The sequence below is a fragment of the Aspergillus homomorphus genome (genome assembly GCF_003184865.1).
Source record: "Aspergillus homomorphus CBS 101889 unplaced genomic scaffold BO97scaffold_67, whole genome shotgun sequence".
Classification (NCBI taxonomy): domain Eukaryota; kingdom Fungi; phylum Ascomycota; class Eurotiomycetes; order Eurotiales; family Aspergillaceae; genus Aspergillus; species Aspergillus homomorphus.
The window spans coordinates 78,650-97,168 of NW_020291953.1; the positions used below are offsets into that span (position 1 = coordinate 78,650).

Consider the following 18,519-nt stretch of genomic DNA (forward strand, 5'->3'; position numbering starts at 1 on the left):
GAAGCTATCCCGAGCTCACCCGTCCAAGATGTAGATGAAGAGGAAAGTTGTGCCACTTGCCAGCGGCATTGTTCATGTTCTTTTGCCATGGAAACAAAGAGGGTGCATGACCCCGTAATCTTACAGCTGACATGCCTGCCGCTTTCTCTTGCAGGGTCCGAGGTGTAACGATACCTTACCTTCCCGTAACGGAAGACACGGACTGGATTGGCAAAGAATAAAGCAAAGAAAGAAAGGATTGAAGAAAGAAACTCTTTCTGAGCCTCAAGTAAAAAGGGTCCCAGAAAGGATCCTAGTAAGTATCTGGAAAAAGGCACCAAAAGGTATCTTGTAAATCGTCGACAATAGCTCCTTCCAGCATAGCGAACGGTCGCAACGCGTATCAACCCATTATGTCATGCTGGCCTGATGTCGCCTTGCGTATGATCACGTGACAGTAATTTTTTCTGCCAGTGTCTTCCTTTCCTGCCCGCAAGTCGCGAGCCGACGAGAGTGAAGGCTAAAAAAACCGCAACCCCCATCCCCTCCGCAGGCAGAGCACATCAAAACGGAGGCGCTTTCCATCACTATTCACTCTCAACTCCTGAGGCCTGTTGCTCTGCCTCTTATCTGCTTCCATCCGTCTCGTTCCCCCATTGTCTAGCCTCGCTTGTCTTCGCGCGCTGCGCTACTCATCACCCCGGATACGGAACAAGCTTGCGACCTCCTCCCTCCTAAACTGATTCGACATTTGTCAATACTCGAGAAGCTCGTAATAAGCGAACGAAGTAGCCATCACGCGATTTCCCGAGTTCGCCGAGTTCGCCGAGGCGTTCAAAAAGCCACCCACCCATATCCACTTTGACCCTCTTATTCACAACACCCGCAGTCCTGCGCGCATTTTCACTGTTGGCTCTTCCGAGAACAGGAACCTCTGGATAACTAGCTTGGAAGCTTGTCAGCGCTGGAAAAGTGAAAGCAATAGCTTTCAGGAGACATCGCGCGCTCTCAAATTGCCGTCAATCGTGCATGAGAGTCAGTCCTTAAGGAACGCTCCACCAACCACTGCCTTGACTACATCGCAGTTGGGAGACTCCGCAATAGTCGGCTAATACATGTCTAAAAGACAAGCCCAGAGTGGCCAAGGGGGCAGCACTGGTGGGCACATGGCCGATTTCAACATGGATAACACACCGGAAGAAAAGCCACAGCGGGCAACTGCCGCGCAGCTGGCGGCCAGAAAGTAAGTGAAAGTAGACCGACCTTTACGGGCGATCTCATGCATAAATTTTATTTCTTTTCCCTGCAGCTTCGACGTTCCCTGGGACGGAGTAACACGTCGAGATAACTTTCTGTTTACCTCCCTTGCGTGCTCTCTTTCTTCCCTCTCGCTTCCTCATCTTCCCATTTCCTAATTTCTACGTTTCCATACCCATCTTCCCACATTAGCCACATATCGCTCTTCACACGTTTTTGACAGACGTGCTTTTGACTGACACTTCCCAGAATCCGACCAATGCGATCTCGACGCCAAACTCCTGCTGGTAGTTCAGATGCATCTGCACCGACCTTCGGTGGCGCCTTCAATCCGATCGACCCCAACACAGTATCATCCACAATGGCTGGCTCGCAACCTCCATCCACCGGATTCACATTCGGACAGAACCAAAGCTTTCCAGGTGCCAACTCGACACCCAGCCAGTCGACCCAGAATGGCTCGACACCGTTCTCCTTTGGGACTGGTGGTGCTGGAGGCGCAGGGTCGTCCTCATTCAGCTTCTCGTCTTCATTCGGTGGCCCACAAGCCAATAACCCTTTCTCGAGCATAAGCACCGGCAGCACCGGCAGCACCAGCCAGCAGCCACCCCAGCAGCCGGCGGCTTTCTCTGGATTTCAAGGCTCTATCTTCAACGCCCCGTCAGCGGGAAACCAATCGGCAGCTCAGCAACAGCAGTCATTACCTTCTGGCTCGATCTTTGGAGCTGGAAGCAAACAGAGTAACACTGGAGGAATCTTTGGCGCAAGCGCTAATACTGGATCTTCTACCCAAAACGGAACGGCCCCTACAGCCAACATCTTCGGTCAGGGCAGTACCACCTCTGCACCTTCAAACAACATATTTGGTCAGACTAGTGCGAGCAAGCCTTCTATATTCGGCCAGTCTAATCCATTCGGATCGGACTCAATGCACATCTCTCCCGACGCTAAATCAGTTTCGAGTCAGAAGTCATCCTTCCCCAGCACCAGTATCGGATCTACGCCTAGCTCGCCAGCTCCCTCCAAGGACGACAGCAGCAAGGACAGCAAACCACTCTTTGGTGGCGCTTTCACTGGCGCGACGTCCTCGTCCAGCGAATCACCCGCGAAGTTCTTGTTTGGAGCCAAGCCAACCGAGCAAACTTCTACATCCCCTGCCCCTCTTTTCGGCGGCAGCGCTTCCAATCAAACTACTGCAGCCTCTATAACTTCAACAACAGCACCCGCTCCTGCTGCCACGACCACCCCGTTCTCTTCTGGCTTGTTTGGCGCGGCACCCTCAGCTAGCCCAGCCACTCCCTTCAAGAACCCTTTCCAATCTTCCAATCTGTTCTCAGGCGTACCTTCCAGCACACAGAAGCCATCTGAGGAGAAAAAGGATGAGAAGACGGACGAACCGAAACCTGCTGATACACCGAAGAACCTTTTCCAATTCAATTCGTCGACGAACGCCACCCCGTCCTTATTTTCAGTGCCTGCGAGTACCAGCTCTCCAGCCCCTGCTTCTTCCTCGACTGAAACCTCGCAACCTCCATCCACCGGAAGCCTCTTTGCGCCAAAGACAACGGCATCTTCGGGGCAGGACAAGCCTCAGAGCGCAGTACCAAATCCTTTCGGTAATTTGTTTGCTGCGTCGAAGCCTGCAACACCGAGCAAGCCGGAATCCGAGCAAAAGCCAGCACCTGTTGCGAATCCTTTTGGCAATTTATTCTCGCCCAAGCCCGCTGAGACACCTAAGTCCAGTGAATCTGAGAAACCAGTCAACCCTCCGGCACTATTCTCATCTCCTGCCGCCGCTACTCCCTCGCCCTCGACTCCGAGTCTCTTCACTCCAAAGTCAGCAGCCGCAACTCCCACTGCGGCACCTCAGAGTCTGTTTAAGGTCAACGGAGACCAGCAAACCACTTCAAGCAGCCAGTTGAACAAATCTTCTGACTTCGAGGAACTGGAATCCCCTAAAGTTGCAGGAGACGTAGGCAATGGTGTTAAAGCTGACGTTGAAACGCTTCACCGCTTGCGTACCTTGAACGAATGCTTCAAGCGCGAGGTGGCCAAAGCCGATCCATCTAGTGGTAGCTTTGATGCTATCTTGCAGTTCTACATGCGCGTTCGGGACACCATTGGATTGCCTGTCGCTACCAAACGCAAGGCTGCAGAAGATGTCAATGGCGTCGTATCGAAGAAGGTGAAAACTGGCACCCCTATCGATGTAGACACTCCTGCGACGGCAAACTCTACCCCTGTTGCCAAGACCTTTAGAGCCGCTCAAGATGCCTCTCCAAGCAGCAAGAAGAGGAAATCAATTGATGAGGGCGAGGCCAATGGTACGCCCAATGGCACCCCCAAACGTGTCAATGGAGACTCGACTACTGCGAACATTTTCGCGCAGTCATTTTCCAAATCCAAGACATCTGAGTCTGATGACGACTTGACGAACAAGCAATCGCTCTCAAAGCCCTCTACTCCAGCCCCCAAGCCTTCCTTGTTCTCTGCGACACCCGCGACCGAGCCAGTTAAGCCACAGTTGTCATTCTCGAGCTCATCCACCCAAGGCTCGACTTCCACTTCGCTTTTCTCCTCGTCAATGTCGAGTGCGCCACCAACCTCCAGTGCATCTAGCGAAATTGCACCAAAAAATCCATTTGTCCTCAAACCTTCCGCCAGCCAGGAGAATGGAGCCATCTCAAGCTCTATTCTTGCTCCTCCAAAGTTTGGTACCCCGGCCAGCGGTAACTTCTTTGATCAATTTAAGGCTCAGTCCGAGAAAGACGCAGCGAAGGAGAAGGCTAAGCGCAAAGCAGAGGACTTCGACTCTGAGGAGGAAGACGAAGCTGAGTGGGAGCGCAAAGACGCCGAAAAACAGCGCAAGAAGCAAGAGGAGCATGCCGCTCAAGCCAAGAAGCGTGCGAAGTTTGTCCCTGGCAAAGGTTTCGTTTTTGAGGACGCCCCCGAGGAGCCTGAGAAGACTGAAGGGGCTGATAGTGCCAAATCTGGTGCTTCCGTCTTCGACAAACAAAACAAGTCCGCTGCCCAGCCCAGCAACATCTTTGGTCATCTGTCTGCGACTCCCTCCGAAGCTGAGGACAACGGCGATGACGAGGATAACGATACCGAAGAAGCCTCAAACGCAGGAGACGACCAAGAGGACGCGGCGAAGACTGTAGCCAGCGACATTGCCTCTAGTGCAGCCGAATCCCCTGCACCAAGTAGCGAAGATGGCGATTTCGCCAAAGCCCTCCAAAAATCGAAGCCGACCAAAACTGCGGACGCAACCTCGGGTGGACGGAGCTTGTTTGACCGCGTCTCTTATGATGATGAAGGTAAACCTAAGCGTCAAGCCGACGAAGAACAGAAGAACTCCGTATCTACACTATTTGGTGCATCCAAATTCTCATCGTCTCTCAATACGCCAACTTCTTTCACACAGAACAGCAGTTCTGAGTCTGAGAAGTCCGCGTCTAAGCCTGCGACAACCAACCTTTTCGGGTCTGCAAACACTGGCTCCAGCATTTTCAGTTCTGCTGGCTCCAGCCCCGGCGCTGCCACCCCATCCATCTTCTCCAAGCCGTCTGGCGACAACACCTGGAAGCCTGATTCTCCAATCAAATTTGCGGCCAGCCCTTCAGCTTCCGGGTCTGCAACCCCGGCGGCATCTGAGACCCCGAAACCATTTTCTTCTCTCTTTGGGGCCCCGTCATCTTTGGCCAAATCCGGTTCCGCTAGCACACAGCCATCAGCTGGCTTTTCTTTCGGAAATCCATCCCTTCAGGCCCCCTCTGTCTTGAACTCTTCAGCACTGGCATCGGCTACTCCTAGCCGCCAATCCACCCCTGGTGTCACGTCCGACACCGGAGCAGAAGAGTCCGGCGACGGTGACGGAGCGGAAAATCTACCCCAGGCTGATCTCCGCACTGGAGCCGGTGAAGAGGATGAGGATGTTATCTTGGAGAACCGTGCTCGTGCCATGAAGCACAACAAGAGCGCCTGGGAAAGTCAGGGTGTTGGTTTTGTTCGCATCTTAAAACATCGCACCACCTCTCGCGGTCGTATCCTTATCAGGGCCGACCCTAGCGGCAATGTCGTTCTTAACACGTACCTCGTCAAAGCTATTTCGTACAAGGCAGCGGGCAACAGTGTCCAATTCATGGTGCCTCAAGCCGAAGGACCTCCAGAAATGTGGGCACTTCGGGTCAAGACGAAGGACGATGCAGAACGCCTCAGCAAGACGATGGAGGAAAACAAAGCTTAGTTTCGCACTGGGTCATTATCTACGAATCTTGTGTCCATCTGAAGCATACTTGGACACGCTCTTCATGATCGGGTTGGCGGGCGTAAGGTGCGAGCAATGTACACTGGTTTGTTCTTGGATCTTTCTTTGTTTTCCCTCTATCCTTGCCCAAGTGTCTCAAGGTCTTTCCCTCTTTCAACACGTGCGTGAAGCTTCTTGAATAAGGCTTCTCTCGTCTGTCTAGTCTAGATGGACGTCTTCATACTCATTCACTGAGCATGGCTATTTCATTGCGACTTCACGAAGGAACTAGAGGGTGCCTTGAAAGGTCATGTGCGCCTCTCACAGCTCCGGCAATGCTCTCTGAATCTTACCCACTTCCTGACGCCTTTATTGCAAATTTCTTCGTGGTCCCTTTTCTCCTACCATTGCAAGGCACCATCCCATAATTACTTCTTGATATCTACTTCCCTGTCCCACCGCTTCTTGTCCATGCTTTCTAATTTTCAGTAAAACGGGGCCGTTTTCTGTTTACCCCCCAAAGGGAGTTAAGGCATTTGTCTGTAAAGTTCTCTTTTCCTCTTTTTCTCCGATTTTGTTTAGTCTCGTTGCATCTCTCGAGTTGACCGGTCACAAGCTGCATCGTCGTCGGGAATAGCGTCGTCATCGTTTGTCTCTTGTCTTGTCCATCCGGGAGAACAGGCGCATCTAGCATAGCGAGTGTCTGTGGATTTGAAAGGCAAAATTTTTTCTTTCTCTGTGTTCTTTAAAAATGGGAATTCTTCATCTTGTCCATAAGTCGTCGTCCTTGTTTCTTCCTGCCTGCCTTGTGATTCTATGATTGCAGTCGGGTTGATTTGGTGTATTATTAGAAAGAAGATATTTTTTTTTCCTTTTGAAGTCTTCGTGGCAGTTGTGGGCTTGATACACATCTTTTCCTTTGATGCATGCTGCTGTCCATGACATGGTAGATGTGAATACCATTTCTTTTCTGATAATGTTCAGCTGAAACAGTAAATGGGATGGGAAACCGAAATTCGTAGACATTTGCCCTTGGGCTGAGTTAGAAGCCGTATGGCCGGATCTCTCGATGCGGCATCATCACGCTACCTGGTACTACGACACGAAAGAGTACTTATCACACCCGATACACCCATCTCACCATTCAATTCCAATATTACTAGTACTTAAGAGCGAAAAGAAGAAGAGGTTTTAGAACTTTTTTTGGATCCAGCAAAACACCCGACATCATATTGTCCCATTCATTCTAGAGTAGATATTGTTTCATACAATGAGGTCGTTTTTTTTTGAGAGGGGGATATCAAGCACACGTCGTTGAACGAAGCGAGCAGTTTACTCGTCATCGACAACGGCGGTGTGGAGACCCTTGGCCTCCTTGACGTTGACGGCCTGGACGTAGGAGTAGAGCTTCTCCTTGGCGCCCTCCTCGTCGTTACGCTTGCGGGAGATGCGGACACGGAGACGGAAGGGAACGCCCTTGATACCGGCCTCCCAGACCTTCTTGTTGAGCTGGGGGTCGACGCGGACGTCGGTGGTGCCCTATCACGGGTGTGTTGTTTAGTAATGACCAAAGGAGAAAGGAAGAGGAGGAAACTTACCATAGCACGCGTAGCAAAGGCGCGGATCTCCTTGATAGCGCGGGGAGCACGCTTCTTGAAGCTAACACCGTGCAGCTGTTGTTACCCAAAAAGAAGAGATATTAGTCTTCCGCCCGAATGCCATCTTAAAAATAGATGTAAAGGGAATTTTTTTTTTGCAAAAAAGGTGTGGGAGAATATCTTGCATGGAACATGCGGGAAATTCGGCCTTGAGGTGGACTTCATCAAACTAATTCTTCTTTTTGGAGAGAGAGAAATGATTCGGAAATTTCTTTCCTATCATGTTGAAACCCCCAATTTGTTCCTCCACACAATTTCGACAACAGCACGAAAACACATCCATTGGCGGTCCTTCTCGTTTGCCTCTTTTCAGATGGTACTAAGAGAGTTCGCGCTTCGTGGTTGTCCTTGTTTCCATCGTGTGTTTCGTCGTTCTTGTTCTCCGTCCATGACCTCCGACAGGAATTTTTTTTTCCGTTCCTGGATCGTATCGCATGTCGCGTGTAGGGAAGGGGAAGAGAAACAATCAAGTCCTCTTTCGTGGAGAAAAAGCGGAATCGCAATGTGCGTGTTTCTTCAACGTACTCTCTTGTGCATGTTGATGGTGTACTCGCGGGACACCACATCGGCGATGGCCGAGCGGGTCTTCTTGCCGGTCTTGTTGACGGTGCTGGACATTTCTGCGGTGGAAAGCGAAGAAATGTGATTAGTTTGGAGATTCTCGAGGGCGAGATGACACTGATATTATGGCGACAAGGACTCACTGAATAGGGACAGAGATGTCGGCTGTCGTTGGCTGTAGTGGTCGTCGACGGTCAAGGATGGAGGAGATTTCGAGATGGTCGGTTTTTCGCTGGTGGGAATTCCAGTGCGGGCTCGCTTATCGACTGGGGGCGTGCTGATTGGCTGCGATTACAGCACGTGATGTACCGCCTCCGTATGCCTTCGCAGATTCTTGGCGCTCTTCCTTTCAATTCACAGGGAGTATCAGAACATCAGAACCTCAGAACTAAAAAATCCTCAGCTGGATGCCACAATGTATCACTCTAGTGACACTCTCCTTACTCCGCACAGATCTTCTGAATGAGAAGGAACATTTGAGTCTGTCGATCAACCCTAGATGTCTTTCAGTCACTGCGATGGAGCGGACACTTGCGGAAGGAATCCGCACATCTTTTGGATAGGCCGATTCTTCTGAGACGCGCAGGGACAGGCAAGGCTGTGAGCCTGATGCGATGCCAGTCCATGTGCTTAATTCAAGAGCTTCATTCTGAAGCGCCAATTGTGGTATACTTTGCACCTGCAACTACCCACTTGCAACGAGCCCTACGCGGAAGAAGATATCCCCGGATAGGATTAGTGGGGAATCGATCCAAGATCGGAGGTCGCATGACCACTTCATGATCTTCATCTGGCAAGCAGATCCGGGGTAAACTTGCAATTGCTCCTTCACAAGGGCCATCGGTCCCATCTTAAGGTTGGCTGTGGTACGTGATATGGAGTACCAATGCAACTGCAGATGACATAGGGCTCGATCAACCCGCATTTCTGGTTGTGGGGTCGGACGTGATCCTACAACAGCGGACCAGGTCGAGGCTGCCATGGCAAGAGCGACGACGCAAGGTCTCCGTTGATTCCAGTTCTTAGCCAAGATCCTGATTCCTGAACTTTCGAGCAAGGCATCTGCTCGAACTGAAACCCACAGTCTGATACTGTGCTGCCCGGTTAGGGCCTTGAGTGGTGGGGTTCACTGAGCCATGTCGCCTGGGGAGATTGTCCCCACTAGCCCTCTGTGGTAGTAAAGGCAAAATCGGTTGAGTCGTTCTCCAGCTTTTCACAGAGTCAAAGGTTAAGGGATCAATCAAGCACCCCAGATAGTACAAGGTTCGTTGTGTAGACCGGACCTGCACTCACCAGCTCATGTACATACAGTCAGTAGGGGGGAAGCGTCGTCGAAGCCTTCCTGATCCGGTGGGGTTTTAAATAAGATAAGCGTTGATAGTGTTCTTATCTATGTGATATGTCTAGCATGTCTAGCACATCTACAGCTTTACAGTCTCGTATGGCCAGGCGAGGAGGCCTCCAGGTTCTCGTACTGACGATATCGCCTCGAGGCAGGCCGAAGTCGTCGTGTTGGTGGGTCTGTAACCCTCAACCGAGTCTTGATCGCTGCTGAACACTAAGTCAGGGACTTGTCTCCAACTGGAAACGCCGATTAGACCAGATCGTCTTAAGCTCGCTCAGACGAGAGTAACTAAATGGATGGTCTAGTTTTTGGTTATTTGATGCGCATTCACCCAAAGCTCCGCTCTCCGGAGTCATTCGTTTTATCATCTTTTTCCCTTTCAATATTCTTCCTCGCGTGGTAGTCTCAGTCTTTAGAGTTTCCCCTTGTTGTTCCGTTCTTAGTATATCACCAATCATTTACTGTCCCTTACCGAGCATAGGACATGAGGAAGTCGCAAAAGACAAGTGACGAGCCAGGTAGCGACCTCGAAACAGCGGTCGGCGAGATCGAGGAACAGAATGCCATTGCACACGATGCCGTCTTGGGGGTCATATCTACTATTACCTCCTGATGATGTATGTAGATCTCCACGAGATTAAATGAAACAGCGCTGTATCGTTCCTGCGGTGACACCGGTGATTGGATATAGTATAGACAGAAGCAGCAGATAAAATATAGTTCACAAGCATAACGCACAAGCACAAGCACTAAACCCCCGAGGATGATGGCGGAATGACTGCCGGAACCGAGCAGAGCCCATACAAGTAAGGAAGATGTTATCTCTCCGCGGGCCTTCTTCCTCTACCACCCTCCTCTCTCCTTTTCAGTCTACAACATACAGCCACCTGGATAAACCTCAACCAAGAACCAACAACCCCCATCATTGCCTCATGATCTACACGCCATTCAATCGGGAGCAAGATGATTAACCGCCAACACAACGCCGTCCACCTCAGCGATCCCAGCACCATTAAACTGTCACAAAAGCATACGCACAGTCAACCAAACCCTGTAACCAACAGCACTCGCCTCAAATCCCCCTCCGTGATCTCCTCCCCACAATCCGCAACTACCTTCCCAATTAACTAGCACAGCACAGCAGCGTGTCGACTACCTCAGGAGACGACCCAACAGATCCCTGACATCATCCTCATCTAGTACCTCCAGACGTCGCACCCAGATGATACCAGCAGCACCCTACACGGCTATCATGGCATGTACGAGTACACCCATACTGAGATGCTCAGGAAGCCTACTGATCGACGGACTGGTTATTCTGGTTCATGCTGGATGCGTGTGAACAACATGGATGTCGGGAGGGGAGGAAAAGATCTATCTTGCAGTACTATCAGTGAGAATCTCCACCTCTTCTTTCTCTTCTGGAGGCGAGGCCGTCCCAAGGCGAGAGGGGGCGAGAGGCGAGGTAGTGACTCCCCCTCGGCAGAGCCGACAGACGATTTGTCCTCCTCCTGCGGTAGGAGTAACGAAGGGGGGAGAAGGAGTGCGATTCGACGGCGGGGACACCACTATTACCTTCTAGGAAATAAATAGATCAAGAATCTCATTGCCATTGCGCACGCTCTTGCCACAGTGAGTGGGGAGAGAGTGGGATACAAACATTTGAAATTGGCTGCGGGATTGAGTGAGAGCCTCCAGGAAGAATTTGGCCAAGCCAAGAGAGTCAGAGAGTCGTATTGAGGGAATGTATGTCTAGAACCACTAATTATTAGCCTTTGAGTCTTTCACTGCTGGTGAAACCGGAGAAGGCATTAGTTTTGGAAGTCTAACAATATGCTGTGAGAACAATTTCATGCGTCGTAGCAGAACCAATTCACTGTAATGCATAATAAATCCTGGCCCGAGCCTGATTCGGCCTGTCCGCGCAGGCAAGATGCCCTTCTTGTTCAAGAAAACTAACTCAATTGACATTGACGCGTGGGAAAACTTGTACAGCAGCACTCCAGCAAACAAAGTCGCTTTGACGAAAACAAAAGTGATATTGATAGCAACGTAGATGCGAGAGCACTGAATCCAATCCGCGGACCCCACTGGGGACCCGATGCCTAAGTGAAAGACACCGCGGTCTCAACATGGTGTTATCTCACATTAGAACTCCAGATCACTAAAGACAACCCGTATCATGGCGGCCTCTAGCGGAAAGGGTTCGAGAACCTTCTCAACGTATTCCGGCCAGTCGTCAATTCACTGCAATAGGGGGAAGATATGTCCATACTCCCAGTACGAAGGATACCATCCAGCGGTTTCCCAGTCCACAAGGGCAGCTACCTCATACTCCTCTTCATTCGTAACAGAACTAACGACCTTTCGGACAAGAACATTCTCTCTGTAGAGATCTCCGTGAGTAAACATAGGCGGATGATCGCGAAGTGCTGATGGGAGATGGCGAGCAAGATAGTCGGAGAGAAAGCTGTGCATATTTGATTCGCTCCACATAGTTTTTGAGCGAAGTGCGATAGCTTTTCCGAATTCTTCTTTTCCGTCTGAAAGGGACCGGTAATAGCAGGGTTCTTTTCACGAGAAAAGAAATACCTCTGGGGAACGGGTCCATCGGCTGACACTGCCATAGAATCCGGGCGATGGCAGCGCTCTCATTTGATCGAAGATACATCGTAATTGTCCAACGATCGAATGTTTATTGGCTTCAGTGAGTGAGGGCCACGCCATCCCTAGCGAAATGCCAGGGATGTATTCCATGATGATATATAGTATCTCTTGATGGCGATACATGGCGTAAAGTCGTGGTGCTGCGATGTTGAGCTGTTCTTCAACAAAGAGTAGAGCATGTCCCTCATTCTCAGTTATAAGTGGGCCATATTTCACAACATATTCTTCTCTAATTACGACCAGGCGTCCACCATAATCTTATGCCCTGGGGAGGGTTCGTGTTGCGCGTTCAATCTCATTCTGATCAGGTAGAGGCCCTGGTAACAGGCCAGTATCCCTATAATAAGGAAGGGAGAATGGCATATTGGAAAAGACGACTAATACCTCACAGTACTAAGAAGAAGGCCTACTGCAAAGCATTGGGAGAAAGTGGGCTCATAAGATCATTCGACTTCGGCCTAGAAAAGCTAGTAAAACTAAGTAAACAACCCCCCGCTCCTTCCCGTTCCTTACAGTAAGAAAACGATCTCATAGGGCCAATTCGATGCAATGCTTGTAAAGCTGGTAAACTCTCTGTTCCACCCGAGAACTTTGAAGATACAGAAAAACAATGCGAGGAAAAGCTTCAACTTTTGAGTCCACCAAGGAACGGAGCGGGTCGGACAAAGCGAAGATGCAGACCATGTGCCGGTCATGGCACCCTCCTATTTGGAACATAGTATCCCAAATAGTCGGACTGTGCGGAACGCTTTTGGCGCGCACGTGGCCCTGCTTAGTGAAGTCAAAGGGCTACTAGGTATCTAACTCCCGAGTCCTCTTTCAGCGCTGCTTGTAAGGGCTATGGCTAGGAGCACCCAGTAGTAATCGCTGAGTCGGACATTCGCAGGCGGAAATCCCGCTGTAGTCAACGGACCCCACACCGCGGTGACTGTAGGCCACTGATCACACACCGACAGGTCGACATGCCCACGCTCAGCTTCTTCTTCTTCTTTTTCAATCCCAGTTATTGCTGTAGGCTGCCGCAGATCATGTAGCGATGCAGTCCATAACCAGAGTTCTGGAAAGCCGCATAATTCCAGTTGCGATCCCCAGAACTTGGTCAAATATTTCACCCACAGACCATGCCCTGAACTCCTATCTCGTTCCCATTTGCAAAGCGATCGGGTCTCGTGACGGAGGCCAAAGGCCTAGGTTTAACATTTGTCGGTATCTGTGTAATATCATCAGATATCATCCAAATGTAGAGTTGCTTATCGTGCAGCGCGTGAACGGGATAAGAGGACATAGAAGTTCGTATACTGGGGGGATGAAAGCTCCGATGAAATAAAACGTTGTCCTTTATGTCCCGTTGCTTCACTGACAGCCATATACAGACAACTCCTTCTTCCTCCCTACACAGGACGTACATGTCTGCCCTCGTCCTGCGCTTAGAGCACATAGTTTGAGCCCGCAAGTTGTTAAGTCTGGCAAATAGCATGGTCGGTAGCGAATTTCGACTGAAAGATTTCGTGAGTCACGTCATGGGCGCTATAGTACAGATGAAGAGGAAAGTGAACAAGAAGTCAACGCCGCAATGAAGGATCCGACGGTACTTCGTCAGGGTTCCAGGCAGCCCATCAAGACTATGACGTATAAAAGACGACCCGTGTCTAGGAAGAAGTTATCATATTAACTCCAATTTGCGAGATAACTTCTCAACTATCTTTCTTCAAGTCCCGTTGTAGCACTTTCTAGGGCGCATCCGACTTCTCGTGGCTGGGTGCATAACAGTTCATTTCTGCTTCTTTCGGCGCTGTAGAAAGTGGTATATCCTTGGGCTGCGAATCGTCACCCAGGATATAGCCGCCTCCCAGGACAAGTTTTTACCAAGATCAATAGTGGTCCAGTGCATGTGGAGCTCGACATCGGGTTTTCAGTGTGCAAAGTGTAGCACCATCTAGCCAGTCAACGCTGCAACAGCCACCAGCCGGACTCCAAACCACTGCTATAATCGCAGAGCCACTCTCGCTATTTGAGGGACTCACTACAGGGCGTCCTTTCTCCCACCCCTCCCCCCACCCATATAAATCCCGGCGTGATCAAACCCTTCCCATGAGCGATCCTGTTCCTCTCTTCAAAGACGGCCGGGGTAGCTGCGTCCAAGCTAGAAGCCCTTGCTAGGCGGACGCACAATTTGCGCGATGCAAATTGAATCACGCATGAAGAGCAAAAGAAGTCCCTTCAAGTTTTGTTCCTTCGCTTTGTATGGAAATCCGTGGTCGCCACGGTAGGGCAAATCTTCAGCATCCAAGAGGGCCAGAAGCTTGTCGACCATTTCCTAAGTATCATCACGCTCCTCGTGCCCGTGTTCCGGTGTTTTTATCCCATGCTCTTCTTCTGGCATGTTGGCCTCGCCTTCGGTAAGATCAATTGGTTGTAAGGTCGGAATAATGGGAGGATCGAAGGTGAGATAGATTTCAGTTGAATTGTCAGGTACAGATAGCCTGTGCTTGACTGAGCGCGAAAAAAGAACGCAGGGACGAAAGGAATTCACCAAGTCGGAGCTCAGTCCTGTTTGATAATCCAGGATGTTCTCGCATGCCGCAAGAGATCTTGCATCTGGCACACGTACGTCTCTGGCGGGTCCTGGTCCGTTACCGATCAAGGGGGCCGTATGCCGCGTAGGCAGCTTTCAACGACCATGATGGCACTGTTAATAGGAAAGATTAACAATATGCGCCTTTCTTCGAGAACCTCCAAGAATCCACATCGTGGATGATGGGACGTGAAGACGATGGCTCGTAACGACTTCTTGGATGATCCTGTATATCCTCATGCGCGCTAAGGGCTCGTTCTCTTCGTATTGCAACGACCATCAGCTACTGCGCGGTATCTCTTGAGTATGATGACTTACCGAGATTTGGCAGATGTAGATCCTCTGAAAACGGTATGACAATGCCAAAGGGGGTTCAAAGAAAAAAGTGTGGGCTTACGCCTTGGTCAAACTTCAAAGCGAAGTTTAATGAAACAGGACCCCAAGAGATCTGCATAAAGTTCACGAATAGATGCGAAGGCGAAAAGAAAATAGAAGTGTCGTCCTTCTGAGATGAGAAACTGGAGGGAAGGTGAAACCCGGTGGTTGATTCCTCCCTGCATGAGAATCGCATTGCCGCTACGGGGGTTCGCAACGCATGCAATCCTTCAGACTCACACTGAAAAAGCTCAAGTGAGAGATCTGCATCAGGCACTATCTTGCTCGGTATAGTCGCGAGCAACAATTCAGGCCGTACAGCGGGAGAGATATTTGACCATTGCAGGCGCATGCATCTTTGCCGTTTTCCACTACGACCTGAACTGTTTTGTTCGCGAAGGATGGTCCCACAGCGGCGTCACTGGTTGCAGGGCTCGCTGCTGCTGCAGGTAAGCAGATCGTTGTCAGGACTGACATTGACGGCGGTATCTCGTTGGAAATGAAATCCGCTAGAGGTATCATGGGTACCGAACCCGTGGGTTGTGGCACGTTCTCTTCACATCGTTTGGATGAGGTAATAGTCCCTGTGTTGTCTGAGCGATCTACAGACTATGACAAGACTACCTTCTTGATGCCTGGCTCGTTAACAAGACGGGATATCTGATAGGGCTGGTTGAGCTTGACTGGGATGTTGATCACTTTATCCCCGGACTCCGTCACACCGTTCTTCTCATCGTGCTGTCCTAGGCAGTAGTCTGGGGCTACCAGGACAGAGCCGACTGAAATATCGTTTTGCTCGAATGAGTTTTCTTTGATCTCGCGCTGCTTTCTAAGCAACCGTGAGCAGCACACTTTCCCATTCTCGCCGCGCAAAACATATCCTCCTTTATACACTGGGTAGAAGTAATGGCCGTGTGCGGGAAAGAGAAACGTTGGTCCCACTGGAATGGGACTGGCGTCTGTCTGATGGAGCCGTCCGCGTCGAAATCATTTGAAAACATGAACGAGCGATCCGCGGGTGATAGGCGTGGATTGGAATGAATCCAGGAATTGAAGCAGTAGGCTTGGCTATCCCTTCAACCCAAAGGCCTGTAGTAGCATGGCCGATGGGGTAAGTCAAAGATGGTGTAGAATTGCTGGAGGTTGGTGCCGGGCCTGGCTTGAAGAGTTCTGAGATGGTTGTACTGAAGACGATGTGGGAGGGGAGGGCCGAGCTATTATATGCGGCTCTGGAGATGGCTGGCAATGAATAGAACAATGATGTATTCACACGGCTCCGCTCCATTGAATTATATCAGAGAGCATAATCAGCTCTATGTACTTTGTCTTTGTGAATCCAGCCTCGGTGGACATCACTACGCACGGAGAGGTATAGTAAGCCTGCTTTAATATTCATCATTCGTCTATTTGCTGGGTAAAACCAAGAGCTGATACCTCCGACCATTCACTTTATTCTACTGACCCCCGGCACTTACATCCGGATACAGGTCAAACCGCCGCTGGGTGTAGATGGGGATGCCCTTCCTTGTACTCTGGATCGTCTCGTTATCCAAATCCGCATAGATAATATCCTCCTTCTCCTCCGTCTCAGCAAGCACCTTCGCGCTGGGGTCCACAATCAGACTGTGTCCCCACGCGTGATACGAGGCCTCCATATCCCTCGCGGGACTGCAAAGAGCTGTGTAAACCTGGTTATCGACAGCCCGGGCCCGAGCCAGGAGCGACCAGTGCAGCGGGCCGGTGGTCGTGTTGAATGCGCCGGGGTAAACGAGCAGGAAGGCGCCCTTCCGAGCAGCAATCATGGCCGCCTCAGGGAAGCGAATGTCGTAGCAAATGGCAAGACCAACCTTGCCGTAGTCGGGGAGATCAACCACAGTCAATTGGTTACCAGGGGTAAGAACCTCGCTCTCCTTGAAGGTGATCTTGCCAGGGATGTCGATATCGAAGAGGTGAGTCTTGCGGTGGGTGCCGATCAGGGCGCCGGAGGGAGAGAATACGAGGGAGGTGTTGTAGTATTTGTTGGTGGAGGGTTCGAGCTCGGGGATGCTGCCACCCACGAGGTAGGCCTTGGCCTCGGCGGCGATGGCAGAGAGGGCATGGTAGGATGGGGACTGTTCTTTCGTAGGCGGCGAGGGAAGGAGGGTTTCGGCGTATTTGGGGAAGAACTGAGTACCGTAGGGAGAGTTGAAGCATTCTGGCAGAACGATGAGCGAAGCGCCAGCTTTGGCGGCCTCGAGGACCTTGGTGCGGGCGTGGGCGAGATTCAAGGCCTTATCGGCGCCTGGTCGATGGTTATGAGCGATTAGAACGATTTTGTTGATTCTTGAGGGTGCAATCACTTACCCGAGGCCAGCTGCACCAAAGCAAGCTTCAATGGTTTCTTAAGAAAGGATGCCATGGTGGTAGGTTGAGGAGAGATGGGGATAAAGATGATCGTTGGTGGTAACGATGAACGTAGGAGGGGATGGAGAAAGCGCGGTTGAGGCAAAGCGATTCGATTGCGGGGAAGGGTAGGGAAGCCGGCGTTCGCGCCGAACTCTGCCGACTTGCCGCACTACGCTTATCACGGAGCTTATCAACTTCCTCCATTCGTCAACCTGACCCAGGATAGCGAGTGAACACCACGATGAAGGATTTACCCGCCTTGATCGAGATCGATCTTACAAGCTAGACATGTCTCCTGTGTTCGAAGGCAGGCGACGCGACAAAATAAAGACCAGGATGGATTTAGCTGGGTTCAGTCATTGTCCAAGTCAACTCTAGTGCTAACAATGACTTTAGACCATAGCTATCAATACCACTCCTGCCTACCAAAGTGAAGAGGCCAGGAAGTTCTTCAAGCAAGAAACGCTTCTGTCATGCCGCTCCACTGAGTGCAGAAAAGCGCCACATTGCCCGAACGACACGATGCACCAATGAGAGATCATGAGATAGGCACAATCGATCTCTGTGGCAGTCAGTCACCGACGTCATTCGCTCTTTGTGCTACATTGCCCTACTATATCAGTCCTAGCTACATTCCTCGAGTTATTGGCAGGACTCGCTTATCGATGAACGCAAGGCTGTCATTCCGAAAGCGTGAAAGCGGGTTGTGAAGAACTACCGGCAGGAATGTACTTCCAACCTTATGACGCAGTGCCTCCGAGAAGAGGATTATGCCTTGATTCTGGCATCGACACAGAGTTTGGCTCATTTGAAGCTGCACAGTGGAGAGTTGGGACTTTCGTGAGCTTGTAGCATGCATGCAGTCCAGATACACATCTGTAGTTATTCAGCAATGCGCATCCCTTCTACTTCATTACTGTCAACACACATCCAGTAGATAGTTCCATGATAAACCTTTGTCGAACATCGGATTGCATTGGGTGTATAGACATGGTTCTGCTGCACCTGCCTCGAAGGTGTAATAGTCTACGCTTCAGGAAAAGACTGAGCTTCAGCTCGGGTCAAGTCATCTACAGTCCCGGACGGTGATGGTTGTTATAAAGGGAAGGATGAGATGGCTCATTTGCCACTCATCAATCCGAGCTTTGAGGATAACGCAGATTGTGCTCTATTGCGATACCCCGATTTCTGATCTCCATCTCGCAGGAAACTCTGCCACTTCTATCACAGTTCATCCAACAGTCGTCATGCCATCTCTTCGTTCCAACGCTTCTCTTTTTGGGCCTTCTGCTGCTCCTGAATGCCTTCTGGACTATCTCGCTCGTTAATGCTGGCCCAGTCGCACTGCAACAAGATGCCAATCAGGTCGACCAGGTAGGGTCATATGATGCAATTGCCGTCAAGATTCCTCTCGCTTACAGCAACCTGGCAGAATGACCGCTCAGTCGAGATCACATCTATTAATGCT

The 18,519-nt window shown here is 50.6% G+C and overlaps 2 protein-coding genes across 2 annotated transcripts; one reads left to right on the forward strand and one right to left on the reverse strand.

Moving 5' to 3' along the window:
• The first annotated feature begins 906 nt into the window (after positions 1–906).
• On the forward strand, positions 907–5,614 carry BO97DRAFT_253289 (RanBP1 domain protein). Its single transcript, XM_025690863.1, has 2 exons — positions 907–1,222; positions 1,486–5,614. The coding sequence occupies exons 1-2, from the start codon at positions 1,095–1,097 to the stop codon at positions 5,483–5,485; spliced, it is 4,128 nt and encodes a 1,375-aa protein (XP_025546566.1). The 5' UTR covers positions 907–1,094; the 3' UTR covers positions 5,486–5,614.
• A 1,068-nt stretch (positions 5,615–6,682) lies between these two features.
• BO97DRAFT_473715 (carbon-nitrogen hydrolase) lies at positions 6,683–17,120 on the reverse strand. Its single transcript, XM_025700267.1, has 6 exons — positions 17,010–17,120; positions 16,129–16,947; positions 7,844–7,879; positions 7,669–7,763; positions 7,084–7,158; positions 6,683–7,024 (listed from the first exon to the last, which is right to left on the reverse strand). Exons 1-6 carry the CDS (start codon positions 17,062–17,064, stop codon positions 6,818–6,820), a joined length of 1,287 nt encoding a protein of 428 aa, XP_025546567.1. The 5' UTR covers positions 17,065–17,120; the 3' UTR covers positions 6,683–6,817.
• Positions 17,121–18,519: the final 1,399 nt, after the last annotated feature.

Coding starts and splice junctions, on each gene's coding strand:
- BO97DRAFT_473715 (XM_025700267.1), bottom strand. CDS start 17,064: ATGGCATCCTTTCTTAAGAAACCATTGAAGCTTGCTTTGGTGCAGCTG. Junction 7,880..16,128: donor TCCGGATGTAAGTGCCGGGG/GTCAGTAGAATA, acceptor CGACCACTACAG/CCAACGACAGCCGACATCTC. Junction 7,764..7,843: donor TCTCTGTCCCTATTCAGTGA/GTCCTTGTCGCC, acceptor TTTCCACCGCAG/AAATGTCCAGCACCGTCAAC.
- BO97DRAFT_253289 (XM_025690863.1), top strand. CDS start 1,095: ATGTCTAAAAGACAAGCCCAGAGTGGCCAAGGGGGCAGCACTGGTGGG. Junction 1,223..1,485: donor GCGCAGCTGGCGGCCAGAAA/GTAAGTGAAAGT, acceptor GACACTTCCCAG/AATCCGACCAATGCGATCTC.